Here is a 27,765-nt window from a genome sequence, read left to right as displayed (position 1 = left end):
TTTTCATCAACTTTTCCATGAAATTTAAGATACTTCACTGTCAAAAACCATCCATTTGGACCACTTGTAAGAAATTGCATCAAAGTGGCATTAATATATGGGACTGGGTGAGTCTTTGTAGATAGCAGTGGTGTAGGAACGCAGTGTTTTACATTAATGGAGCCCCAAGGCTCTTGCCTGTCTCCAAATGATGCGTTCTTGGGCAACCTTTGTGCCCAAAGCAATGTGAAAATAGTCACACAGCTCAGAATTGCTTGCAATATTTTATTCCATTGCTAGCCTAGCCTTTTTCCAAGTTAATCTGTGACTAAGTCACTTCATGTAAAATGCAGGAAACAAAATGTTGGTTCTGCAATAGCTGGAGTAGTCATGCAAGCCAGTGTCTAGATATCACAGACTCCTCAATATTGCTGTTGTTCTGAGAGGAGAAATTTTTCCTACAGGAGACGGTTGATCTGTTGGTTGGTGATTTCTGTTATTACATGTTATGTTATTTGCGCGCTGTAGGTTTCTTCATACAAGTTAAACGGCATGCACTGGTGAGAAGGTTAGTGCCTTGCTATGTCATCTGACTGACACTGGATATTATCTCCACATTTATCCTCTGTTTTAACTTCTAGGAAGAAGTTATATCCCAGATAAATTTCACAATCCCATTTCCACTCAGAAGTCCTTCCTGCTGTCTTTGAATTATCAGAATGTCACAAATGGAGGCTTGTTCACCCACTGCTAGTGAGATACATGTATATATGTATGTGTATTGTAGTCTGTCTTGAAACTAGTTTTGGAAAAGAACGCATCAGCTAGCTCCTTTCAGGGGGTTACATAGATCAGTGTCTACGGAGAGTGTACTCTTTCATGGCATTTTTTTCTCAAGCAGACATCTGGTGTTACTTCTGTTTTCTTGGAGGCAATGAATGTTGTTTCCAGTGCATCATAAAATGTCTCATTATTATGTAATTAGAGAATGGTTTTTATAAGCATTTTGACTGTGAGGAGCCGCAATTACTATTATTACTACTACCTTCTGGCAAGGGAGAGGAAGACACTGATGAATCCTCCTTTGATGTCTGTTGAAACAAGCTGAAGAAAAAGGGCAGACCTTTAGACTCTAAATAATGATACTATCCATAAATAATAAAGCTCTTCAGGGGTCTTTGTAGACAGACTGTAACTTCCTGCCGGAAGGTATTCATCTTAATGGACAGGCACAGTGTCTGTCCTGTGCTCCTCTCTTACCACTGATCCAGCTGTGTTTCGTGACTCTAAATTTCTTACAGAACATATTTCTTATTGTGGTAATTGTAATGGCATCCAAAAGGACACACATCTGGGGTTTGGGGTTTTTTTTCATAATTTAGAAGTTTTTCCAGGCAGAAATTTTGTTTGGGCAAAGAAAAAAAAAAACCAAGCAGCAACAAACAAGGTCATTTGCTTGAGATTTCCAGACATCCAGACTACAGAGGTGACTACAATTCTGGCCCAGTTCTGCAACTTTGTAGCTGCAAAAACCAGCAAGTCATTCAGGATGTCTTGGACTTCGGATCAAGGAGCCCAGAATATAGTCACCAAACTACCTTGCTTGCAGTGCACATATAGTAGGACCAGTATAACCAGGACCTGTCTGACCTGCTGAGGAGGTCCTGCATGGTGGATCGCTATATGCCCACCAATCATGGCTTGTTTTGGGTGTGATTGACCATCTGTGGCTATCCAGAAAGTGCTGGACTTGCTGTGCCCTTAGTGCAAGTCCATCCAACAGTACTTGAGTTTAACTTCTCCTCTTTTTCTGTTCCATACCCAAGAAAGCTTCCATGTGACGGCAAAGTCACAATATCAGCTCTAGACTTTGTCTTGCTGTCATTTCGGTTTGAAAAATAAAACCGCAGCATGCTGTGAGATAAGTCCATCAGTGACAACTCTCTGAGGTATACATCTAGAGTGGGATCTTGCCCGTTTTGTCATCCAGGGATGGGCATATCGTAGCTAAAGAGCTCTGTGTCTATCAAGGGCAACTCCCAAGATAAGGGCACGTCATGCAACCACTAGTGAGGGCGTACTGGTGGCAGGCAGCTGGGTAATTGCAAACTCTAGGTCTGCAGTTGAGGCGCAGGTACACGGCAGAACATCTTACAGCAACTCCCAGGGAGCTGCTGTCCTCCCCAGCACGTGTACCACACCTGCTCCCCAGCTCTCCAAGGTACACGCTCAGGCACTTACAGATTTTGAAACACGGGCCATAAACTCAGGGCATGCCTTATAATAAGCCCTTCTCATGTGCACTGCGCTGTCTTCAGCTCAGTGAATCAGATCAGAAGCCTTCACGAAGGACCAGAGTGTTTTCTCTCAGGAAGGGTGCTGGGGTGCTAGTCATTAGGGAAAGGAGGGGTGAGCACTCTGTCCCAGGCTGGTTACTGAGCCTCAGGTTGAGCCACCCTCCCTCGCCCGTTCAGTGAAGATTGCCCGTCTCCATTGTGTGAGTCAGAGAATCAAACCCTCTTTTGGGACATCTGCTATAAATTAAGGAGCTTTCAAAAACAATCTGTAGGTGAGCAAGCCCTTCTCTGCTTCTGTCTGTGCTCCTCCATCACCATAGCCCTTGTAGGAGATTATTACAACACATATTTTTCTTCTACAGCAAGCAAGTTCCCAGCTATAGGAGCCTGACGGGCCTTGTGTAACTTGTCATTACTCATCAGCACTCCCTATACTCGTTTAGATCTCAGGGTGTGGTTTTAATTAGCTGATTTTGTAATAACACCCAGGTGTCTTGGTGATGGATAGACACCCTAGAAACCTATTAAAGAGGAGTGTAGTGACTCCAGGTCCTTAGAGTACTATCTCAGATTGTTTTTTGCTTCTAGAAATTGGGTATATGGGGTTGTTTGTCTACCCTTCCCCATAGCTTCCAAACCTGCTGGTTGAATTCAACCAGGTTATGCTGGTGGATAAATCCCACAGAAATGATCAGACCTGTAGGTATTTCATAGAAATGCACAACCAGGTAAAAGAGAAAGAATAGGTTAAGTGCCTGGACTGAGAATCCTGTGCTTGTTTAGGTAACAGAAAATCCATGTGGGAAGGAACATGTATGAATGCCCCAGCTATGGGGGGAAAAAACATTGCTTGCAACTCAGTTACTAAATCTAGCAAACAAGACTATAAGTAGGTGGTTTATTATCCTATAATAACCTTAGTTTATGTTTTTTTCTGTTGCTACTTTTTAGTTCTCTTATCTCAGCAGCTTAGTGATGTCTTCTAGTTTTCTGGGCTTCTGTGGTCTTCAGCATGTGTCAGCCAAATCTCATGGGCTTTTGCTGAAGCTGCATGAGGCTTTGAAGTGGTCTGCCATCAAGGTATGTGCTTGGCCAAGGACTTTTTAGTGTTTGATATAGGATACAGCCAGCCTCGTATATCCAAAGACTCTATATTTTTTGGAGCTAAACACAGCTTTCCTTTGTTTGTCTTTACAACGCTGAGCAGGTTTTTGGTCTAGTTGGTTGCCTTTTGAATAGCTCAATAAAATCAAGTGGTACCCTCTGTATAAGTTGAACTTCTGCTTTACTTCTGTTTGGTGGGATTTCATTGGACTTATTTTTCAGTGGTGTCCTTGGATCCAAAATAACAAGCTCTTTTCTAACTTTATGCAGCCAAGGCCATCAAATAGTTTCCTAAGAATGCCTTGCCCCATGTTCTGCAATTTAGAGAGCTGTTTCGTCATCTTCACTCATCTATACTCGACCCAGACATGTATTTGGGTCTTTCAGCACACTATTTCAGGCTCTGTGGAAGAATGTCTGTCTCTACATAAGCATACTTGCTAGTTGTTCCCATTTTTATATGGGAGAAGGAAGATGAGCTTTCTTTTTCAGTACTGGTGATCCCTGCTCTGTTGATACTGGCTTCATGTTCTGTGTTGCAGTATCTATCAGGATATACGCTCTTGGTGTTATTTCTTTCTGCTGTTTCAAGTCAACCAGCTGTGAAACCAATCTTGCATTTATTATGGAACAAAGGAAAAACTTCATGTCTAAATCCACATGACTGAGGGTTTATCTTCCCATCGTGTGCAGGTGACTAGAATTAATTTTTAATACAATTTTAATCTTTCAGAAAATGTGTGTTTCCATTGCATACAGAACAGCATACTCATGATACAGCTCTTGTCACAAGCGCATCTTGCCTCTGCTGTTCCCTTATCCTTGCAGTCTGTCTTCAGGCCTTTTAATTTGGAAACTGCTTTGTTGGAGGTTTTTGGCAGCTTTGCCGAAGCTTTCATTTGGAAAGCATGGTTGTCCCCAGCCTTGGAAATACCCACTGTTCTTTGCAAAGTCAAATCCATTTTTCACAGTGACCTTGCTTTGACCTTGTTATCAGTCTTCCCATAAATAGTGTGATCTCTAATTAGTCCATCTGTCAGCTGTCCAGGTTCACGCGACAGGACATGAGTGTTGCCACGCAGATTCAAAACTAGCTGAATGCACAAAGAATGCTAAATGAGAAATGTCAGAGGATTTGGATGCTGGTAGCTCTCTAATGTCTTGTTGCAAGCCTTGGCATTAGATCTGGTCTTAACGTTATTAATCAGGAGGAAGGGTTAAAGGACATACTAATGAAACTGGCAGTGATATCATCTGCTTGCTCTTACAAGCAAGGCTCTTGAGCAAAGTTTGCTTTGAAACAGGCATGCCAGTTGTCGCATCAGGTAATGCCCACTTGCCCAGTGGGTTTGTGTAGACTGAAAGTTAGACCCTTGTTCCGAGAATAAGGATTTTGAGAAAGGGATTTAATTAAGGAGGCACCACACATAACTGAGCACGATGGACCCCAATTTAGCAAGCTTGAGTACACACTCTGAAGAGTGACGGATTGCTGGGCTTATTTGATGAGCAAGAGGGAGGAATAGAAGGGGTGCGTGGCTCTGCTGGTGAACTTCTGCTGTACCAGGGAGAGACTAAAGTGGGGTTATTGGTGACTGCCAGGATCTGTCAGGAATAGCGCCTTTCACTGTCCATTACTTGTGCCCACAACACTTTTTCTGACTAACTGTGAATCTGATTCAACGTTGTGTGTGAGTGGTATCACAGGAGTTTGTAAGTGATGGAAAAGGGGCAGCATGAAGCCTGCAAGCAGCCTGTAGCAAGGTAGGTGGGCATGTGGGAGCCCCGCAAATAAAGCCCTCAGCTGCTGGGCGTGGTGGGAAATGATTCACGGACCTGTAGGTTTGCTAGAACCAGATCTAGATGAAGGTGACCTTAGGAGCAAATGAGCAGGGTAAAGAGCTGGCTGATAACACTGCACTTCTAAACAGAGGCACCATGGCTTTAAAGCCAAAAGTTGCATTTCCCTACCCTTCCCTAAATCTGCTTCTGCAGATTGTTGTTGACATAAGAGGAAAAAAATCCAGTTATGACCTCTTCTGAAAATCCTGCCCCAAATGTTTTCAGCCTATAGTGCCTCTAATTCACTTGAAGGAAGATCAGGCATTTTGATTTTGGTGCTTAACTGCTCTGATATCAGAGTATCCCAAAACTCCCACTTGGTTTGAGGGCTTGTTCCTAGAAACAAGGCTGCTCTGTAGAAATAAGTAGTTAATATCCAAGGGCTTTGAGCCAAAAATCAGCAGCACAGTTCTCCTTGAACTCTTTGGAGTGGGTCCTGTGTGACAACATCCTTGTATTTCCAAGCTAATTGATGGCACTGGACCACTGGAGGGAAAACTGCTTCCAGGAGGGGCTGTTTTGCACGTGCATTTTAATGAGGGGGAAAAAAATCACCAATAAATTGTGGAAATGTCTTTGCCGGTGGCAAAGTGGTACTGTGGTGATGCCACATCACCCGCAGTTTCCATAGTGGCTAAAAATATTGCTGCCCATTTTAGTTTTTCTGATGGCTCTGATTTTTTTAAAAAATGCTGAGTGAGCATCTCTCTAAAAACCATGCCTTGTTCAGGTGCCTGAAATTAGGCATCTAGGAAATGTGGAGGAATTTACATTTCTGGGCTCCTGCTATGAGTTTAGAAGGAATTTGGAGCGACCTAGAGAGCATGTGCAGTCTCTCACTGGGGAATGCTGTGGGCTGCTCAACAAAAGCCTTTTTTATCATTTAGCAAATGGTGTTCCAGTTCGGACGAGTGTCTTAGGCCATTTCAGCATCATCCAGCACTGTGCACCGTGTTTCCTCATGCTGTCAAATCCTCAGACAACTGCTTCTCTACCTGTGAGGGAGGCAGTGTTTTAAGTTGGCCGTAGACTTTTAGCTTTTACCTTCCCTGGTGCTGCAAGGGCATGTGATGTTCTTTGATTCCTACTTATTCTGATTTCAGAGCATCCTAAAATCTGGGCTTGGTTTGAAGGCCTGCCCTTTGATAGAGGGCTACTCCATGAAAATGAGCAGCCAAGGGCTTTGAACTGAAAATTAATTGTACCCATTGCATGAAGGCTTTTCTTGCTCTGGTCTGTACTTGTGTCTGTTCTGGTAGAAATGGTGACACTTGTATTTCGTAGAGCCTTGCTAGCGCATGTGACCTTAGCAAAGTGACGTCCAACAGGACATGTGAGCGTGCACTTACCTTTAAGCAGCTCGGTCTGCTCAGCGCTGGTCTGCGAGTGCCCTGCAGCTTGCAGATAGGAGTGTGGGGCTGCAGGCTGCTCATTCAGCAGTCCTTGGCCTGGCTGGGGTTGTGGATAAGAGATCACAGCTCAAGTCTATGCATAGCATCTCTGAGATCTCGAAGGAGAGTGTGTCAAACGTTTGGCCGATATTAGCTTACACAAGCCATGAGGAAAGGCCATCTGTTGCACAGTCTGGACTTGCCCCTGAGCTGAGTTCAGTAACTAAAGACACTGCAGATTCTGTAAGAGGAAAGTACTGAATTCAGAGGCCTGCCTCTTCATGAGTCACGGCATTACCCCATCACTCCCCTTGCAGATCTCCTTCGGTTCATTCTGCTTTGCATGTATTTCTCTGGCATGGTAGTTAATCTGGTTATGCTTCTCCACTCACTGCTGGTGTGATCTCTCCTCCTCGGGGCCCCTCAGGGCACCTAACCACTGTTCGCCTGTGTGCCTCTGGAAGTCTCTGCTGCGGGTTAGTTGTAGCATGCAGTCACTGCAAGATTAGTGTTTTGTTTGGGTTTTTTTCCTGGTAGCCAGCAGAATTAGTTTTTTCTTTCTTGTCTGGCACTGACTTCAAGGTGGTGAATATTCTGCCCTGTCAGATTTGCTCCAGGTACCTCTGTGCCAAGGCCAAGGGCGTTCATGAGCAGACAGCTGTTGGCATTTTATGGTGCTGTTAGCTTTCTGGTGCTTGGACTTGTTGTTTTGACTAAGCAAGTAGTAGAACATTAACTATAAGGCTGGCCATTTCTTCTCATCCTCCCAGTGCATTAGATCTGGAGAGAGCCCCCCGCACCCCCAGTGTGGCCCTGTGCAGGAGTTGTTCCACAGGACAGTTTTGTCTGTTCATGGATCCCTCCCTTGCATTGCCTGTGGCACACACATCTGCTGGCCCTGGTACAGCAGGACCCATAATGGCATGTCCTCCTGCAAACATGTTTCCAGCACTCTTGCAGATCGTTCATTCATGGACTTTATCCTCTTCTCTTACCAATTCTGACTTGTATCACTTCCCTAAGCTTTCATTTCTCATAGAGGTAACTCGGCACACCTGGGAAGCATGAGCGCATTCGTTTTTACTGAAGTAAAAACTCCTCTAACTGAAAGAATGTCCCAAGGGAAGGTCTCAGTTTGTCAGTTCTTGGTCTATGAGGAGAGTCTTTTTGCCTTGGAGGCTACAGCCCCTGCATGGCATTGTGAGCCGTAGCCACCACTGCAGTATGTGTGAGAAGTCATGTCTCTAAAGACCTGCACTGGATGAAATTGCAGTTCAGAGCTCTTCAGTCAGCTTCACGGTCATAGAAGCAGATTCTGCTTTCCTTCCCTGTGATCTGAACCAATGATTTGCCTCTCAGCCTAGAAGAGCCCTAGTTCTTCAACCAGAGGAATAAACCAACTGAGGATTTATCGGGAGAAGGAAAAATTTGGCCTTTCCCTCCTTTCCCCCTCTGCCTATATGCACATTTGCATTGTCACTGGGACATCTGCTCTGGTCACTTTGTCCAGGAGTGGCCATGTAGTTGCATAGCCTCCTGTGCCATCTGCAGGAATTGTTAAGTAAAGGAATTAAAAGGCAAAAAGGTATAATGGCTTAATAAAATTCTCATCTTGTGTTCTTGAACTGGAACAGAATGGTGTTTGGGGAGTTGAGTGCAGGTGGTCTGAGAGCCAATTGACATTGAGTTATTCTGGTTTTCCAGTGGTGAACTTGAACAAATTACCCTTTGGGTACTTCCCAAGGGTAATGTTTGTTGATTCAGTTACAAAGGAAGTAAGGATGTGCATTTGCTTGGGAAAATTATTATCCAAATCACAGTATTCTTTTGAAACTGTTGTTTGACTGAATACCAAAAAGAAGCAATCAGACGCTTGCCTTAAAAGACCTTGGCAAAGCAGTGAATGGTGAAATTATAAATTTCTTCTCTCTTTACCCCCTCAGAGCAGAATTATCTATATTTGGATTTCTTTTTTCAGCCCCAGAGAGGAAGTGAATCAAGTTTGCAAATGGTGTTTGGACCAAATGCAATGAATTGGGCTGTGCCTCTTACATGTAGCTGAACAGTGTCCTGGGGAGCAGTGCTTGTTCTCAACTCACCGGCCCAAACGAGATCTCTCTCTCTCCTAAGGACATTTGATAGGAAAAAATGTGAATGTAGAGCTGGGAGGTTAGATGTTTGGGTTTCTTCCCATCACTATCAAAACTCTACCAGGGAAGCCTTTTAGGCTCATTTTAGCTCGAGCTCCACTCCCACCATTGGAATGTCCAATATATTTAGACTGAAGGTATGTGGGGCAGGGACTGCTCCATCTCTGTTGCTATTCCCACATTTGAAGTATTTCCTAACCAGTCCAGAGAAGCTGTTTCTCTTCACTGAGTACCACATCTCTCTCTCACTCTCACTCAGTGCTTTTTGCAACCCTTAGATCAAAGCTCCTCTGCTTCAAGATCATTCTGGATGGCAGGGCTGCTGCCTTCACTTTTGTCCCTGGGTGAAGTTTGGCAAGGACTCGTTCAAGATGTTTTTCGTTTTTGAGGCACAGAGTTAGTTTGTGGCTGGAAGAAATGCCAGGTAGGAGAATCTTTTTTGACACCTCATGAAATATGCTGAGAGCAGTGAAGTCTTCCGTGGCTTACCTAGGTACTTTGAGGATGATCTCAGTGTTAGCAGATGGGATACTTGAGAGAATACATGCTACTCTCCTGAAGAGGACCAGAGCTCTGCTAGATGACCAGAGCTCATCAAACAAGTCCATATCTGTTTCAAAACTCAGATTTGTTATAGTCCTTGGTGCAATGAGCAGTCCCCTCTGCTGTCATTGCTTTCCCCTGTACCTGCAGTTTACTCTTTCCTTTCATCTCTAGCTTTTTTTTTAGATATCTTACCACTAGCTTGAAAAATGTAATGATCGGTTGAATAATAAGAGTGTTCAAGCTACGCTAGTGCTCTGAAATCTTTGTGGTTTTTTATCCTGCAATCCCATTCCCAGTGGATTTGATGTGATATATTGAATCAGTGAGAACCACAGGACTGATCTCCCAAAGGAAAGGGAAGACGCAGGAAGCTGAGCAGTTAGATCAGGCCCTGGGATTTTCATTTATATATTTTTTAATACATTCATTTAATTTCCCTGAATGGGTAGGTTTAATTGAGACATTCAAAAGTATTTAAAAAACACTAATTCCAAATCAGCAATCCCAGGAAGACGCATGCTGTAGATACTTTCTTCTTCCCAGCCGTTCCCTGTGAACTCAGGGAAGTTGGACTGGCCTGGCAAGTGGCCTAACTCTTTGCTGTTGATGACACCTCTCCAGTAGAAGCGGTGTGTGGGCAGACAGGCAGTTTCATCATGGGGAGGAGAGGAGGCATGCATCACCTTTTGTTTAAGCAGAAGCATCTTTTTGGAATGCTATCCATTTTATCGGTTAGGGCTTGAACAACGAGCAGCCAAGAGAGGCTGGATATTGTAATTAGCACAAGTGGAGGCAGGCTGCTGCGTCTGTCTGCCTGCCTGGAGAAGAATAACCTGTTGAATTTGCTAGGAGCTATTGCTGTGAGGACAAGAGCCACAGTTACTGGGAGTACAGCAGCCACAAGTGGATGAAGTAGCTGCTTCAGAGCTATGCTGTGGGGAAGAGGCAGGGGCTTGGATATTGGACACTGGATGCCCATTTGGGTTAAAGCCTCCGCTCTTTCCTCCTAAGCCTGGGGAGGAAGAATACGCAGCCCGTTCGCTTTTGGTTGGGTCAGCCAAGGATGGCTGCGCTCTCTCAGCACTTGAGGATCCTGCTGTGGAAGAACTGGCTGAGTGTCAAGAGGCAGCCGGTGAGTGTGAAAACAAAGTAGTAGAGGAGAGGGACGTGGAAATCACAGGAGCTGAGGAGTAAGGGAGGCACTTCAGGAGAGGAAGGTCACAGCATTAAAATAGAAGTATTTTGAAGGCTGGTGATAGAGGCAGAGGGAAGGAAGGGAATGGCATGGAAGTGAAGGTGAGTCTTGCATTGGAGCTCATGCATGAGGGCTCAGGAGTCTAGACCGAGTACCACGGATGCCACTGTTGTTTTCTCAGGGCAGTGGTCTGTGCAAACAAAATCATGCACAAACTCATGGGCAGACCTGAATTAATTAAGGCTGCAGTTCTGTACCTGCTCCCACGTGAGCAGACCCCACAGTCTGTGTACAGCCTCCAAGGAGTCTTTGAGATTTAGGGGAGGTGGGCTTGCTCTTATATAGAGCTATTCCTAAAGGATGGACAGAGAAAAAAGTAGCTCTGAGAGATGCAGGTAGGACAGACTTCCAGTGCAGCACAGTGTGTTGCAAATCAGACACCCCAAATAGTCTTTTTTTTCTTTCTAAAAGATAAACCATTGCTAGCAATGTCCAGAGAGCAATCAACTGCAGCAGCATCAGGGAGGCTGATGTTCCTTTGGGTGGCATTGCATGTCCCGGCAGAGTCTGCTCAGGAATTTTGTCCCAGGCTGGTTTCAATACAGCTGCACTGTGATTTCAGCAGAAGGATGCTGCAGTTCATGGACTTGTATTGCAACCTGTGCTCTTGCTAGTAATCCAAATGTGATGTTTTTTAACTTTTTGGTTGAATGGAAGCCTTGGCAGGTGCAGAAAATGGTGACAGAAGAGAAAGGGCTATGGAGGGTGTGATATAAGGATGGAGCGAAAGGCCTCATATCACCACAGGCTTCTGCAGGGTCCGTTCTTGCCTGCCTTGTCCTGCCTCTCAGTTTTGGAGCCTGATTCAGAGAGGTGCTGAGTTCATTTGACTCCTTGTGATCCTCCATAGGAGATGTGGACATGCTGTGTACCTTACAGTAGCTTATCCTTTGCTAATGCTAAGGATACAGGAGACTTTTTCTGAGATGCAAAGGAATCCCAATAAATTACCTATAATTTCTCAAGAGAAATTGTAAGAGACTTGTTAGAAGCAGAAGGCTTGGGTCTCTCAGCTCTTGTGTACCCAGAGTAAATGCTAACCTAAGCCCTAGCTGTACTTCTGACCATACAGTCTCACTTGCTTTAATTCTGGTTTCTTGTGGAGTTGAAATATCAATTCTGTAGAATTGAAATGTCAATTAAAATAAAAATCTGTCCGCTACTGATTATTATATGGCAGGCATTCCCTCCAATCCTCCATCTTTTCCCGAGCTTGCTCCAAATCAGGGAGCTTGCTCAGACTGGAGAGGGTGTGAGGAGGTAAACCCTGATCTCTGCTCCCAAACACATCCTGTTTTCTTTGTCATCCTGCTTGTGTTTTTTAACCTGTGTAATCTGACTTCACTTACAGACCAGGCTTTTAGAAAGCTTTTTTTTTTTTAGCGTGCTTGTTTTGCAAGGAAAGCATTCTGTTGTGCTTCTCAGTTTCTAATAACCTATGAAGGTGGTTCCTGCCGCTGCAGTGGTGTTGGCTGCCCTCACTGGGGCTGACTGGTAAGTCACGGAATGGTCTGGCACCAGGCAGCCCCCATTCTCCCCCCGCAGACTCGAGTGCTTTCCTGCTCTGTTTATCAGCCTCTGCAGGGCTGGCAAACATATTTGCTTCTGCCTTTTGCTTTACACTTTTATTTCCTCTGTGAGCTCTCTGCAGAACCCCTGGAGAGACGGCCTCTACCTGTGCAGCATGGGGAGGGCTATAGCTTGCTGCAGTGTCAGTTTGTTGAAACCAGCTGAAGCTCTGCATCCATGGCCAGGGAGTGCCTCAATACATCTTACTCCTGCTGAGAAAGGAATGGTCATGAGTTTAGGAGGTGGCCTTCTCGGGAGCAAGGTTTGGCCTGTATTCCAAAAGGAACTGGAGAAATTGGTGCCTCTTGCACTTCGGTTGCTTTCCATCTGTCACTTCTAGGCAGCTTGGTTATTGAAACAGAGGCAGGAGGGAGAAAAAAATGTGCCTGCGTCCACAGATACTAAGTAAGGTCTGAGCAATTAAATCTACTTTTAGCAGTGAAATAATCCAGCAACCAAAGGATTATGCAACCTACGTCACAGCACAGTACTTAATATCCCAAGAGCCAAATTGAGGTTGATGATGGCTCCTTCAAGTCAATGTGTTCCACCTGCAATCAGTTTGGCCAGGGTGGTTGTCTTGTTTTTGTTAACTAGAAATGCCTGGGACAGTGGGAATGCTGTTATGTTGCACCTGATGTACCCAGCGACTATTAAATCCAACTAAGTCAAAGGACTGAATACCAAGGGAAGAGCTGTCTGGAAAGTGGGGATTAAAAGCACCATTTTAGCTCCAAACAGGGAGCTACAAAGATTTCCGTGTCAAGACAATCAGTATTCATTTCTTCCCCCAAGAATATGACAGATCTCTTGCCCTTCCTTTAGGCAACCTCTGACTAATACCAGTTTCTGTGCTGTTACCCCATCATTTTACTTTAGCCTACGTGGTACTAAACAAGGAGGATACGTTAATAATACTGTTTGCATGTTAATTAATCAGAGTTAAACAGTGTGTTTGGGGACTGATTATAGGGAAAGCATGTGATATAAAAAATTATAAAAATATGGTAATTTCAGTGATGAATCTTGTTATAAACAGCAGTGTATATATAAAAGGCAGGAAGACTCCTGTCTGTAAAAGCTAAAATGTTGCTGAATGCTGAAATTGCAGGAGTACCCTCTCTGAAGGGATGTGTGAGGAGGTGCCTTGTGGTTTTCTGTATGTCGGTTGCCTGTTTTGGGGCATGAATCTTGCTCCTCCTTTCATGGCTGTGTCATCTCATCAGGAATGATAGGGATGGAGTTGCTGTAAAACAACTATCTTTAAACTGAATTGCTCTCCAGGATTTGTTTGTCCGTCTGTTTGTTTTTATGTTCCAGTAAGTGTTACAGGAAATGAAAATACTGTTATGGGCTTGGAATTACTTTGGAAAAACAGTTTTGGATAATATGTGCTGATCTGAAAAAAATAGCAACACAACAATGAAAAACGGGATGGTTTTGAAGAAAGACATCTTTGCAGTTTCAAAAATTGGCATGAAGATAGCACAGCAATTTTGCAGCACAGAGTAGTTTGAGCTTAAGTACTGATGGATGGAAAACTCTGATCTAGTAAGAACAGTAGCAAGCTAGCCAGCTAGTGCAAAAGCAGTTGAGTTTGAATAATTGTATTTACCTAAATTAAAAAACTCCAAGGTTTGTAGTTTTAAGACTGACTTTGGACCTCCTACCTAGATTGGTTTACTACACTAGATGATTAGCAGACTATTTTCTTTATTCTTATCCATTGAAATGGTCAACCCTCATGTCAGAGGCAAGAGCTCTATAAGTATTCATGGCTTTTCTACTGTACTAGGCCAGTTTTAAATCACCCCTCTTCCGTCTCAGCTCACCTGTATGGTCTGCTATAGTCTGGAAATGGAAAGGTGCCAGGGAGTTAGGTTGCTGGGGTCAGAAGCTCATATGAGGGATCCTGGTGATTGCTGTTTGAATGTGGCTGCTCCAGCTGGCTTACTACACAACTCCATATATGCCTCCTACACCATGCTTGAGCTCCACGTCTTGTAAATGACTACTATGAAAATCCTTTCTTTCAGCTCTACTGTGAAGCTGAACTACTGGTTGTGAAGAACAGTGAAACTTTTGGGGAAAAAAAAACCATTGTGGACTTGTCAATTCACTTTAATTTTGAGGTATAATCAAATCAAAGTCATCTTTACCCATCGTTTGAGCAGTGCCATTCACTGAAAGTGAAACCAACCTTTCGCACTTCAGCTCTTTTATCTTGCGATCAGCACATCCAAAAGTCTTGTGCTTCTCAGTGTGCTTTTACGATTACATAGCAGTGTCTCAGAGCTGTGTAACACTGTCCCCATAATTATCAGCCAAACTGAAACACAGGAAGGCTTGTGTTATTTTCAGGCTTGTTATTTGCTCTTGAAATCTTATGTAGTTTTTCTTTCTGCATAGATAATACTTGGGTTTTAATAATATGCATACCACGACAGGTGTGATTTACAACGCATCCTATAACTCATTTAGGGCAGTACTTGTACATTCCAGACAAGCTCTGAGACACATCAATACGACAAATGTAACCGATATATTTTCGTTGCTGTTTTATAGGTATGGTCCTTCATTTTAATTTCCTGGCCTGTGGTTGTTTTCATAATCTTGGCCATTATCCGTCTCAAATTCCCTCCAGAACCGCAGCCAAACTGTAAGTAACTGGTTTGTTTTTTACGTCTTTGGGATTTAGTTCTCATTTCAGTGACTGATGTGTTAATTTGATGTGTTTTGTTGCTTTTACAAATTGGGTTCTTTGTAGTTTCCAGTGGAGATTTCCTGGGATGCAGCATGCTGTAAATAAAATGTCTGTGTTCCTCTGAGGTTGTTTCTCTTTATGTTTTTTTCAAATTAGTTTTACAATTAGAAAACGGCTTTAAAGAACTTTCTCATCTAGATGCACTCAGATAACTGCTGTTGTAGACAGCAATATAAATTTACATGATAAATTGAGGGACAAGAGGGCAGCTGGGGGAGATCTTACTCAGTAAAATGAGTAAGGGCATAGACTTCAAGTGGGATTATGAAGGTGAGGTAACAAACATGAGGCTGGTCAACATGGAAGATTTTACCTTGTGTGTGCGACAGGCAAAAAGCGCCTATTTAGGTAGCTTGCTACTATGGCTCAGATGAAGAGTGGTAACTCATTTGGCTCCTGTGACCTGATGGTGTATGTGAGCCCTTTCTAGCAAGTCAAAGAGCAGCAATTTGGGTGGATGAAGAGTTTACCCAAGGTCATTTTCGCTTGCAAGCCTTGCTTCCTGGGTCAGAACGTGTCTACATCTCAGAGCATGGGTGTGCTTGGATCTGCTCTGAAAAACTTACACTGATTTAGTGAGTCCTTATCACCATCAGAAGCATGCCCCCAACCGTGGCCATGTTTGTTCATGAAGTTATACGTTAAAACAGAGCAAGGAGGTTATCCAGTTGGAAGTCTTTTTCCCTTCTAAAGTGTTAATTCTGAGTTGGATCAAATTCCTGATTCTGCTCTCTGTGGCCTCACAAGTACAGTCCCAAGGGAGGGGAGAGGAGTGGGTGAAAGGGATGGGCCCCTCTTTTCAGTGGTGGCCTACCTTTGTGTTGGGAGAAATCAAGCATGGAGCTGCATTCTTTGTTATCTGCTCATTGGAGGGGTTCCTTGCCCTTATCATTGTAGTGACCCTGAAAGTGTATGCAAGATTCTTGCTTCACGTTGCACATCTAGTCTGCTGAATCACATCCATGTGCTGCAGCCCAAAGCTATACAGAAAGCTATTAGTGAGAGCCATAGTTTCTCAGCACAGGGTAGGAACAGGCCCTCAAAAATTACCCTTACTAAAAGATTTGCAACATCTGACTCATAGAAGAGACACCACCACAGATGACCTGCATCAGGCTGTCATCGACTTGACAAGAACAAAGCTCTGGCACGGGCAATGCTGGATTTTTATATTTGAGGCAAGGAGACTGATGCAGCGGGAGAGGAGACAGACTGGCAGCAGTGAAGACAAGCAGTTGGCTTCCAGAGTTTGTAGCTATCAGATGTGTAAAATGTGGTTGTGAGGGATTTATACTTGATGATGTGTGTGTGCACTGGAAATGTTCGACCTAGTGACGTGTGTGATTCTCTGATTAAAGCATCTTTGTTTCTGTATGATGTGTGAGAAAGCGCCACGTTGTGACAAATAACTGGCTATATGATTATGTTAGCCCTTGTCCCAGAGAGCTTGCAGCCTAATCTCACTAAAGGTTTGTGTGCTTCATTTTGTAGACAGGGATGGAAAGCCAGAGTAAGTGACTTTCTGAAAGTATCATAGGAAGTCTTTAATGGAGAAGGACACTCTTGGTGTAGTAGGGTGGTCTTTTAAACCCAAGCCCATCTGCTGTCAGCAAAAGGCCTCTTAAGGCATGTTATATATTTGAAGTTCTCCCAAATCCCCTTGAACCAGTTGGAGCAGGCAAGACAGGACACGTTGTACTTTGTGAAAACCCCAGATTTTGCCAAGTGTGGAAATGGCAGTCCTCCCACGCCTGCTCCATCGGTTGTACTTCCTGTCCCTGATAAATCGGATAAGATGAATGTCAGGAGAGCCAGCTGGATGGTAAAATATTTATTCTTTTACTCTACATGGCTGTTAGTTTGAATGTATATTTATTTGGAGCGTGTTCGCTCTGGGTGTTTGCATCTCTGAATTAATGGATTGGAAGGAATGTTCTGAGGAACAGCAAGTAGCTCCATCAGTTGTTCTTTGCAAGAAAGGGGAAGACTGAGCAGTATCTTCGGACTAGTTCCCTTTTCTTCCATAGATGAATTCTATTTTGGGACAAGTCTCAGTAAGTATGCAAGTAGGTGTCTGTCTCTCTTAGAAGTGGATTAAACCACCCCTCTGTCTATTGCAAGAGGGGTTTTATGCTGGAAAATAATGGCTGTGGAGTATTCTTGTGATCCAGATGTTCAGAGACCATCTAAGAATCCCAAGAGGATGGAGAGGAACGTTAACCAGAGCATCAAATAGCCAGTTTCTGCTGCTTTTCTAGTTAAACAAGAATAGACACTTGACAATTACCCTCTTATTTTTTGACAACTGGAAAAATGTATCAACTTTTTACTTGAAAAGCAAGAGAGAAATCATTTGGGAACTTTCTTTTCTGATAGGAAAAAAAAAAGGTGGGTGGACACATCTAGGAAAACTGTTACAGGAGGGGGTTTTTTGTTCATTTTGAACAGGAATAAAATCCACTGTATGCTGAGTTCCAGTGCCTGCTTTAGAAGACACAATCATTAAGTAGTGACAAGAAGCTGTTTCCAGTTCTGCTGTCAAGAGATTATTGCAGGTAGACATGTCAGGAAGCACAGAATCAATGGCACAGAGATAGAATAAGCTACTCAGATGTGGAGTTTTGAAGCATTAGAGATAACCCTACAGAAGATCTCAGTCTGTAATCTTATCTCATGTATTCAGGGCCACAGAAATGTAATGAAATTATTATTTGCTCAATTAAAACAGCTCAAACTTGAGACAGTTCTTCTGAAGGACATCTAATACACATTCAATAGATTGAGGATTATGTAGAAAAATTACCTAGCAAATATCAGTCAAGAATGAACAAGTGGCAAGAGCTTCGAATTATGTTATGTAGCACCTAATGCAATGGAAGCGTGTGACAGGCTGAACTCCGAAGGGAAATGACATGCCGAATAAATGTCACCAGTCAAGAAGATGCTCACAGGAAAACTAAGAACTGAGGAAAACAAGGAGCTGAAATTTGTCTGAGATATAATTTTCTTCACAACTAAAGCATCTAGTATCTAAGAGGAAAAAAAAACCACCTCTCTTCTTTCTTCCAGGCATCTCTTTGATGATGTATTTCCAGGTCAGCAGAGATTATTGTCAGGAGGAGTGAAAAAAAGATTTCTCTTTCTCTGCATACCCAGTTCCTGTGATGATCTGACAGTCTAACCACACAAAATCCCCATCCAACGTACTATGCACATCGCAGCTGTAGCTTTTGACCTTTTTATTAGAGCCCTTGTATTTGCTAGAAGGTATTGGATGTGTTTTGTGGCATACATGTGGAATAAGAAGCTCTGGATTGGAAGACTACAGTGTGGAAGCCAGTGAACTGAGTTTGATGGTATCTTCCAGTTTTTTGTGCCTATATCACCTGTTTTCTATAGTGAGTAGGGACAAAAGTCCCTTTCCATCACTGCAGGTTTTTGCAAGGTATGGGAATTATGTATGAGATACAATCTGTCCCTCAGGGCTCAACCCACTCAGTCTCCAGAGAAGCCCAATTACACTCCTTGCTTTAACTAGCACTGTCACACCCTATCACGCCCTCCCCACCCACTTTCTTCCTTTTCTGTTCTCCTTCTGTCCCCTCCTGTCAGCTTGACCTCATCATTATTCTTGGGTAGAAGCTCTCTTGGGTGTCGTTAGTTGTCCACTCATTCAAAAACCCTGCTCTTAAGTGCTACGGAGAAGAGGTGGTGGAAACCTTGCACTCCTGTTAGACCCAGGGCTCTGCTCCCCCCTGGCTTTCCAAGGGACAGCCAGTGGGCTGCAAAAGCCATGCATCATTCACAGATGTTCATTCTTCTTCATGGAAAGAAGCTGTGCTCTTGGATCTTGATTTTAAAATCCTCCAAATTCTTTCTGCTAGGGAATTCATTGCTTGAACTCTTCTCAGTGAAGCACATCTTACCCTTCACCTCTGCCCAGAATTTCCACCCAGATTTCAGCACTGTCATGAAGATGCCTGCAGGGTGTATTGCATTCACTCAGAGATGTTCGCGATTGACTCAGTAGCAGAATGCTCTGCAAGGCTGCTCTTTGCAGCCAATATTCTGGAGGAATATCGTAATAGTTGAGCACTAGTCTGCCAGTACCAGAATAGCTGTTTAGGTCTAGTTTAGAGACAGAGCTGTGTGGCACAACACTACATAGGAGCAGATACTTATACTCTGCTCTCAGAATCACAGAACCACAGAATCACAGAATCAACCAGGTTGGAAGAGACCTCAGGGATCATCGAGTCCAACCGTTGCCCTGACACCACCCTGTCAACTAGACCATGGAACTAAGTGCCATGTCCAGTCTTTTCTTAAACACATCCAGAGATGGTGACTCCACCACTTCCCTGGGCAGCCCATTCCAATGTCTAATAACCCTTTCTGTAAAGAAATTCTTCCTAATGTCCAACCTGAACCTCCCCTGGCGAAGCTTGAGGCTGTGCCCTCTTGTCCTATCGCTAGTTGCCCGGGAGAAGAGGCCGACTCCCACTTCACTACAACCTCCCTTCAGGTAGTTGTAGACTGCAATAAGGTCACCTCTGAGCCTCCTCTTCTCCAGGCTAAACAACCCCAGCTCCCTCAGCCGTTCCTCGTAGGACAGACCCTCCAGACCCTTCACCAGCTTGGTCGCCCTCCTCTGGACTCGCTCCAACACCTCAACATCTTTCTTGAAGTGCGGGGCCCAGAACTGAACACAGTACTCAAGGTGCGGCCTCACCAGTGCCGAGTACAGAGGACCTGCCTTTCATGAATCCATGTTGGCTGGCCCCGATGCCCCGACTGTCCTGCATGTGCCGTGTAATGGCACTCATGATGATCTGTTCCATCACCTTGCCTGGCACCGAGGTCAGGCTGACAGGCCTATAGTTCCCTGGGTCGTCCTTCCGACCCTTCTTGTAGATGGGCGTTACATTTGCTAATTTCCAGTCAGCTGGAACTTCTCCAGTTAACCAGGACTGCCGGTAGATAATAGAGAGTGGTTTGGCAAGTTCGTTTGCCAGTTCCTTCATTACTCTGGGGTGAATCCCATCCGGGCCCATAGCCTTGTGGGTGTCCAACTGGCACAGCAGGTCACTAACCATCTCCTCCTGGATTACGGGAGGTTCACACAGCGCCCCCCGTCCCTAACTTTAGGCTCTGGGGGCCGAGTCTCCTGAGGACAACCGGTCCTGACATTAAAGACCGAGGCAAAGAAGGCATTGAGCACCTCTGCCTTTTCCTCATCCCCTGACACTACACTACCCTCCTCATTCAGCAAGTGTGGAGGCTCTCCTTGACCCTCCTTTTGCTGTTGATGTATTTGTAAAAGCTTTTTTTGTTGTCTTTGACTGTAGCAGCCAAATCGAGCTCTAATTGAGCTTTGGCCCTTCTAATCTTCTCCCTACACGACCTGGCCACATCCCTATAGACCTCCCAAGTTACCCGACCCTTCTTCCAGAGCAAGTAGGCTCTCTTTTTTTCCTTAAGTTCTAGCCTAAGTTCTCTGTTTAACCAGGCCGGTCTTTTTCCCCAACGGCTTGTCTTCCGACACACCGGGACAGCCTGCTCCTGAATATTTAGCAATTCCCTTTTGAAGCATGTCCAGCCTTCCTGGACTCCTTTGCCCTCCAGGACCGATTCCCAAGGGACTCGGTCCACCAGCCTCTTAAACAGGCTAAAGTCAGCCCGCCGGAAATCTAAGGCAGAAGTTGTGCTCTTGCCCCTCCTTACTTCCCCCACTATCGAAAACTCTAACATTTCGTGGTCGCTACTCCCAAGACAGCCACCGACCCTCACATCTCCCACTAGTCCTTCTCTGTTCACAAACAACAGGTGAAGCAGGGCCCCTCCTCTAGTGGGCTCATTTACCACTTGCATGAGGAAGTTGTCCTCCACACATTTGAGGAATCTCCTAGATTGCTTCCTCTCTGCCATGTTGTATTTCCAGCAGACATCCGGGTCCAGATCTCCTGGGACAGGGCTCGGGATAGGAGGGTCTCTCAGCTACACTCCATTCAGTCTTACTGGGATCAGTAGCTAGGATTTGAACAGGTCTAGAACTGGCTGGAAAAATCAGTATGAATCACAGAGCAGAGATCTGAGATGCCTTAGGAGAGAGGCTGTTGCTTGTTGTACATGTAGACACACCTTTCCTGTGGCTTCTGTGCTGAGCACTATTACCATGTTAGAGGCAACTGAGGTATGAGTTACCCTGATCAGGGCAGTGTCAGAAAAAGGAGGATGCTCTATATTGCTTAAAAGAAAAGGATCAATGCAGATAGTATCCCCTTTCCAATAGCACTGGGAAAGGGTCTAAGGCAGCTGGTTGTGACAGGTGCGAGGTGTCTGTTCTGCCAAGCGCAGGGCAGGCAGTGCCTATTACCCTTCATCCTTCTCACCTATGTGTGTCTCTTCCCCTCTGGCTGTTGCAGCAATGTGCTGGTAGATGAGTTCAGGGGGCTTCTGCCCTGTGGGTCTGTGTAACTAAGGACCTCAAACCACTTTTAGCTCTGACAGTTCCCTGCCTCAATCCCAGCATGTTGCTCTGATGCAGAAACCCTTAAACTAACTTTGTCCCACAGTTAACAAAGACCTCGAGCTGGGTTAATTCTCAATGTGAGTGATGGCTGTGGCTGCCAGGACATGTGTGAGGGCAGATGGCATGGCGCAAGGTGGGCCACGGCACTATCCTTCCTCTGAGATACAATCCTGGAGATGAAAAAGCTCAGAAAAGATGCTTGCACTTTAAAGGAATTTGCTTCATAGTTGGAAGGACCTGAACTAATCTCTTTTCCCAGTAGTGTGGAAAAATTAATAGGTTCCCATGCTAATTACAGGGAGTTGAGATGGTGGCTCAGCTACACGGGCCACTTCATTCATTTGGATGAGTCATAGGTATTTATGCAAGGCGTAATCCACCCCAAGGGTTCAATCTACTCCGTATACAGACAAGCACACATCGGACTCCCAGCTCTACTTCACCATTTGCCTCTGGTGGAGCAGCCTCACTCCTCGTTTTCCTTTACACTGCTTCATTTTCCTCCCCTTCTTTTCTGTCTGTTTTCTCCCCTTTTCTAGACAATCCAACACCAGATTTTTGTCTATGCTCAACTGCAGTGTGATTAGCAAAACAGCCTCATCAGATCCTTCCTTGCTTTGGTATGAACTTTGTTTTGTTTCATTTTGTTGTGCTGCTGTTGTGCTAGGGAGCAGACTGCCATACAACGCTCTGTTTCATTGAAACAACGCTGAAGGGGGGTATGGGTGATGTTAATTATCCCCACATTTGCTGGAATAGACATATACATCGATCTCCTTACATACATAAGCAGTGCCCAGCCATACAGTTCCCTGCGACTTGGCCAAGCTTCCACTTAGCTCAGAGACCCATATCCTGAACAGAGTGCTGTGATGTTTATAATGCCTCCCTTTTCATAAATCTCCACGCCTCCATTTCTTTCTACAGACTGTTCCGCCTTGTGAGGTGTGACTGAAGGATGTTTAGAGTTGGAGATGGGAACTCCTGAGTTACCAGTATTTTTTTCCTCCCCACTGAATTACAATAGGGCCTTGGGGCAGTCATTTAGTTCTAATTGACTTCCTGAAGTATCTGAATCCAGATGCTGGGATACAGAAGTGCAGAAGTTTTTTTCCAAAGGTGCTGAGCAGTTTGGCTTGGACTGAAGTTAGCAGTTGTTGATGACTGTGTTTCTGGAAAGGAGGTCACTTTTGTTTAAAGAATCTAAACCTGGACTCTGGAGAGTACCTGGAGGAACTCAGCATTGAAAGACATTGGTTTTGTAAACACAGCTTTCGTGTAGGTTTTTTTCAAGAGTTTAGATATGGATTTAAGCTTTTAGGTTCCAGCTTCTTGCTGGGAAATGTTCTGACTCTCTTCTTAGGTCCTGTTTGTGCAGCGCCCTGCTGCTCTTACAGACGAGAGCAAGTTGGCTATATTACAAGACCAAGTTAGCCTTGTGGGCATTAAATATTGCTTTAAAAAGCCCTGTAGGAAAAGGGCTAGTGTACAATTCCCACTCTCTCTTGGTGTGTTTGTGCTTCAGGCAGCAGAGCATCCCTCCACAAAGCAGCCAACCTCCAGTGCGATCCCTCCCCATCAGCTCTGCCCCACGGTGCAGACATCAGCTCTGTCGTTTCCCCATCTTGACCTGAATTTGCAATACCTCTTAGAAGGTTTCCATCTCTCCTCCTTTGTTCTTTGTGTTTGGTTTGGGTGTTCTTTCTCCTCCCTTTAAACCTGCCTTTTCTCCCACTTCTTTGCAATTTTTATGCTCTCTGGTCTTTATGATCTATCTCCCTGATCAATACATGAGCCCAATGCATTCAAATTCAAGAGCTGATTTTTGATCTATTAAATAAGGGGGTGGAAGGTGAAGGTCTGTGGGCGAGCAAAACTAGCTTGCCTAGTCTTAATAAGCATGGAAGTAGATGTTGTCTGCTCTGGGCTGGTCGTCTTATTAGCAGAGCCTGGAATGCTCTGGGAAAGAATTAGGCAATGAAATGCTTCCTGCATTGAGGCCACCAACACAGGGAGGAGTCTTGTAGGGAGTTGTTTCCTGCTTCAGTCTCACTGTCGTAAGCAGACAACTGAGGACATTGTGTTATTGGGACACACGAGAAAACAAGGATGCTATTTTTGTACAGATGAAAAATGCAAGCTCTCGAATCTCACCCAGCCACACTGGCCATCTGAGGAGGTTGAATGGAGTTACCTGGGGTCCTGCTAAGCTTTCATTCTGAAAAGTAGTGATTGAAGTAATGGCTGTATGACTTGCAAATCAGGGCGGTTGGTGTGGTATACAGGTGAACTGATGTATGTGTAATACCCGCTCACAACATCTTTTTATTACCTAATGATTTGTGTGGGGGAAATAAAAAGAAAATCAAATTAGAGCTGAGGGAAAGAGGACCAAGGATGACACTGCTTAAAGCAAAATAGGGAGGCAGTGGGGGAATGTGTGTGCTCCAGGGACAGCAAGACTTGGACTTACACCAGATCGTTGTAATTACCGTGCATGGTGCAGGGCCCAGCTGGCAGGCTTCCCCGCGCTGCGTGCCGTCCGGACCTGTGCTGGTGTGTGCAGGCAGCCGTACGTTGCACCATGTGTATTGAGCTTACTGTGTGCCACCTTGCAGCATGAACCTGTCCTAACATACAGCAGTGAAAGAGGCTCACAGAGGAACAAAAATGACTATGATATGGTAGATACTGAGGCTGTTCGGTGTCTTGCAACTTCAGGGTGAGCTCAGGGGATCTCTTCTTTCAGCACTGTCTACTCAACAGGTGAAATCGCAGAGGTACATGGCAGTTCTGCTGGCTGGTCAAAAATAGGTTGAAAGAAACTGCCTGCTACCTCCGGAGTGGTTTTAAAAATCGGCTTTGTGATATGGAGGGCAACAACGTAGGGACAGTGCAATAGGGAGTGCAATACCAAACTATTAGCTCTGATCCAGCACAGCTCTTAAGTATGTGTTTAACCTGAAGTCTGAGTAATTCCATTACAATCAGTAAGGCTAATCACTACTGTGCTATGCGCTTTGGACACACTGAACAAGATTTGGTTGTACTGCCAGGAGCTGTAACACTTGCTGTCCTCACACTTTTTTTTTTGGCAACAAGTTTGGGACTGGCGTGGGCATTGGTCTTGCAGGTCTGAAAAAGGTAAAGGAAAGTCTTAGCTGACATTTGCCTCCTGGTCCTGCTCCCACTAAAGATTTCATTCCCAGGTAACTAGGACACAGGTCCCTTTCTCGAGCTTCAAGGTCCAATATGAGTTTCAGAGTCCATGAATGTCACAATGTCACAGCAATACCAGTGCCATGGCAATTAAATATTCTCTTTTCATAGATAAGGGATAGGTCAGCCAGCTATTTGGACCATTCTCCACGTGTGTAAAAAGCACGCTGCTTCAAAATTATTCTTATCCCATAGATCTGATGATTGGGTTTGGTTTTTGGAGAGGGATTAAAAGTCCTAGCATTATCATAAAACTTTCTACAAAAACTAGGCAGCTTAAGTTGTTATTGATGAATAGATGTGAACAAAGCTGGAAATGGGCAGTTTCATGTGGTTGAAGAGAAACAGTATCGTCATCATGTCATGAAGCAGGTGTGTTTGTCTTTTTGACTGTTTAACAAAGCAAAGGAATAAAGTTTGAAGCAGTGTGTGACTGTAGGAAAGACTAGAAAGGAAGCGAGAAGGTTGTGTGTACACAATAGAGTTAAACATTTTGCTTAGAAAGTTGGGAGGAGATCACCATAGCAGTAAATATTTTCATTATATGTTTTGTGAATTCTTAGATAAATATAAATCACAGATGATAAACAGTCAGAATTGCCACTCTGGGTTAAACCTCCTGCTGCTGCTCCCTCCACTACAAAAATCTTCAAAGGTTTAAGGTTTCTTCAGCCAGAAGCTGAAGGCATTGAATCCAAGTGATCTTATTTAGTAGCTACTGACAAATCTATTTTTGTGAATTTGTCTAATTCTTTTTTAAATGAATGTTTACTTTCCAGCATCCACCAGCCTGTGGCAGTGAGTTCCACCACATTTTGCTATTTGTTAAAAAAGATACTTTCTGTCCCTATTGCCTGCTACCTCATGATCTCATTTGTTTCTTTGTCCCTGTGTTGCAAGGGATGATCATTCACTCACCCTTTTCATTGCTGTTCATGATTTTATTTATCAAACCACTTTTTGGCCATCTTTTTCTTTCCTAAAGAGTCTCAGTTATTAAGTCTCTTTGAATGATTTAGCAGTGATTGAATGCATTTTCAATTAAACACAATACTTCCTAATGAAGTCATTTGCTCATTAACGCCTCTAATTCACCGGGGGGGGAACTGAGATTTGTATGGATTTTTTATGAACTATGGAAGGAATATAGAAGGACTTAATGCATTAAGGTATATGCAGTATCAGTGTGTGTGATATCTGAAGCCAAGAGAATTTTTTCATGCCCAAGGAGTGTTAGTGATACGACACTAAACTATGGGTGGATAAAAAACCAGAAAAACTCAGTGTGCCTTTTTAAATTCATGGTAAAGGAGGAGAAAATATACTTAATGTACCAAAATTTATTTAAGAAGTAGCCATTCATAATGGAAATCCCTTATCTTTGATATGAATAAAATGGAATACAGATTTTTGCCTGGTTTTGCAGGATGGATGACAGAGCTAGGTAGGAAGCCCTGGAACCAGAAGTGCAGAGAAGGGAGAAGGAACGCATGGGTGATACTTTGAAAGCAAAAGACACGGTTTGCATAGCTCCATTATATTTAAGGGGATTTGCATGTTTAAGTGATGGGGCTTCAATACAGTTAGCATCTCTCAGAGTAGCAGAGCTGAGACTGGGGAATTGAGGGGGAGGAAGGTACTTAGCAGCACGCTGAGTGAGCTGATTGCTGGTTTACACCAGAGATCACTGGCTGATGTAAACCAGAGTGTAACCTGTACCGAATGTGAACATGGGCCTGTCTTCATACCCTTGTTTCATGCACAGCAGTAACAATAAAGACAAGAAGTGATAACCTGAAAATGCTACATATTTATTTTCCTTTGCTCTGGTGTGGATAATAGTGGCTGCTATCACAGAATCACAGAATCAGCCAGGTTGGAAGAGACCTCAGGGATCATCAAGTCCAACCGTTGCCCTGACACCACCCTGTCAACTAGACCATGGCTGCTGGTATCCTCCCAGCTCTTGCCTTCTTTGAGGCAGGCCGCCTCACTGCCTCAGGCTGAAGAGGGTGACATCAGGAGCTGCGTTGATGGTGCTGTGCCTGCGGTCTGCTGAAATGCCCAGTTCTCTGAAGTGAATGGTTGGACTCGGGAAATGCAAATGCCTGAAACCTCTGTGCGATGGAAGCAGCAAAATCAATGTGGCGATAGTAAACGTGGTCCATTTAGATTTAAACATTTCAGTCAATTTCAAATAATCTTATAGATTGTAGTGAAATAGTAATTTTCATCTTTCCTGTATGACATTTGTTATTACCCTGGCATTTTTCATCATTATTATACCAAGCACCTTTACCTGAAGAAAACAAAATGTTTTGCTCGTGTTGAAGGGAAGTATGTTGGAATTTACAACATTCAGAGAAGTAAGAGAAATTAATTGTCTTCATTTTATTCTGAATGAAAGCAGATGTGGAAATGCCAGAATTTCCAGTGGCATGCATGTATTTATTATATGAATCTTGTATTTATTATTACTGCTGTGCATGCCTTATTTCTTTTCAGCTCTTGGAGATGTGGCTGGCCTAGCTAGATGCTACTGTGCAGGGAAAACCAGCCAGCCCATGCTGTGCAGAGCCCTTGGCCTCTTCTGCCCTTTGGGATGCCTGTCTTGTTTTCTTCAGATTTGGTGCCCTTCTTTCAATGGTGACAGAAAATCAAAGCTCTCAGTGAGAGGGGACAGCAAAAGCCTCTGCGCTTGGGATTCTGCTGCTGGCAAACCCAGAAGTCAGTCTTTATTAACAGGATATAGATATGGGCTCAGATTTTGGTTGCAGTCGACAAGAAATATGCTAGGGTGACCTCTCAGCTCAGACATGGGGCAGGAGTGGGTACAGTGATCTCTCCCTCTTGGCTCATAGGCAGTGTAGTGAGACCCTCCAAAGGTAATTGTAGTTTTAGGAAATTAAGAGGTTTAAAGCGAACGGCAGTGGGGAGAATGAAAAATGATGTAATGTGTTGTGGATCTGCTGTATTGTGTGACATGGCATCATAAAGTTGGGGACTACAGGGCTAGAGACATCCATATTCCTTGGATATGGCGTTGCCATAGACTTCAGTGGGAGGAGCCACCTTCTGCAGAGTATGGAAGACTGAAGGGATTCCCAGCAATAGAAA

General features: G+C 44.2%; 1 protein-coding gene across 1 annotated transcript in view; it reads left to right on the top strand.

Annotated features, from left to right (window-relative positions):
* Positions 1–10,372: 10,372 nt before the first annotated feature.
* The window catches only part of ABCA12 (ATP binding cassette subfamily A member 12), a 91,008-nt gene continuing 73,615 nt past the window's right edge, over positions 10,373–27,765 (top strand). Inside the window, exons 1-2 of the mRNA XM_068407315.1 lie at positions 10,373–10,441; positions 14,699–14,792. Coding sequence (XP_068263416.1) covers positions 10,373–10,441; positions 14,699–14,792 — 163 coding nt within the window. The remainder of the gene's footprint in view (positions 10,442–14,698; positions 14,793–27,765) is intronic.

This window comes from Nyctibius grandis, chromosome 9 (genome assembly GCF_013368605.1).
Source record: "Nyctibius grandis isolate bNycGra1 chromosome 9, bNycGra1.pri, whole genome shotgun sequence".
In the NCBI taxonomy this organism is placed as follows: domain Eukaryota; kingdom Metazoa; phylum Chordata; class Aves; order Nyctibiiformes; family Nyctibiidae; genus Nyctibius; species Nyctibius grandis.
Note: the sequence above shows the minus strand (reverse complement) of the source record. Positions and strands in the feature narration are given on the sequence as shown.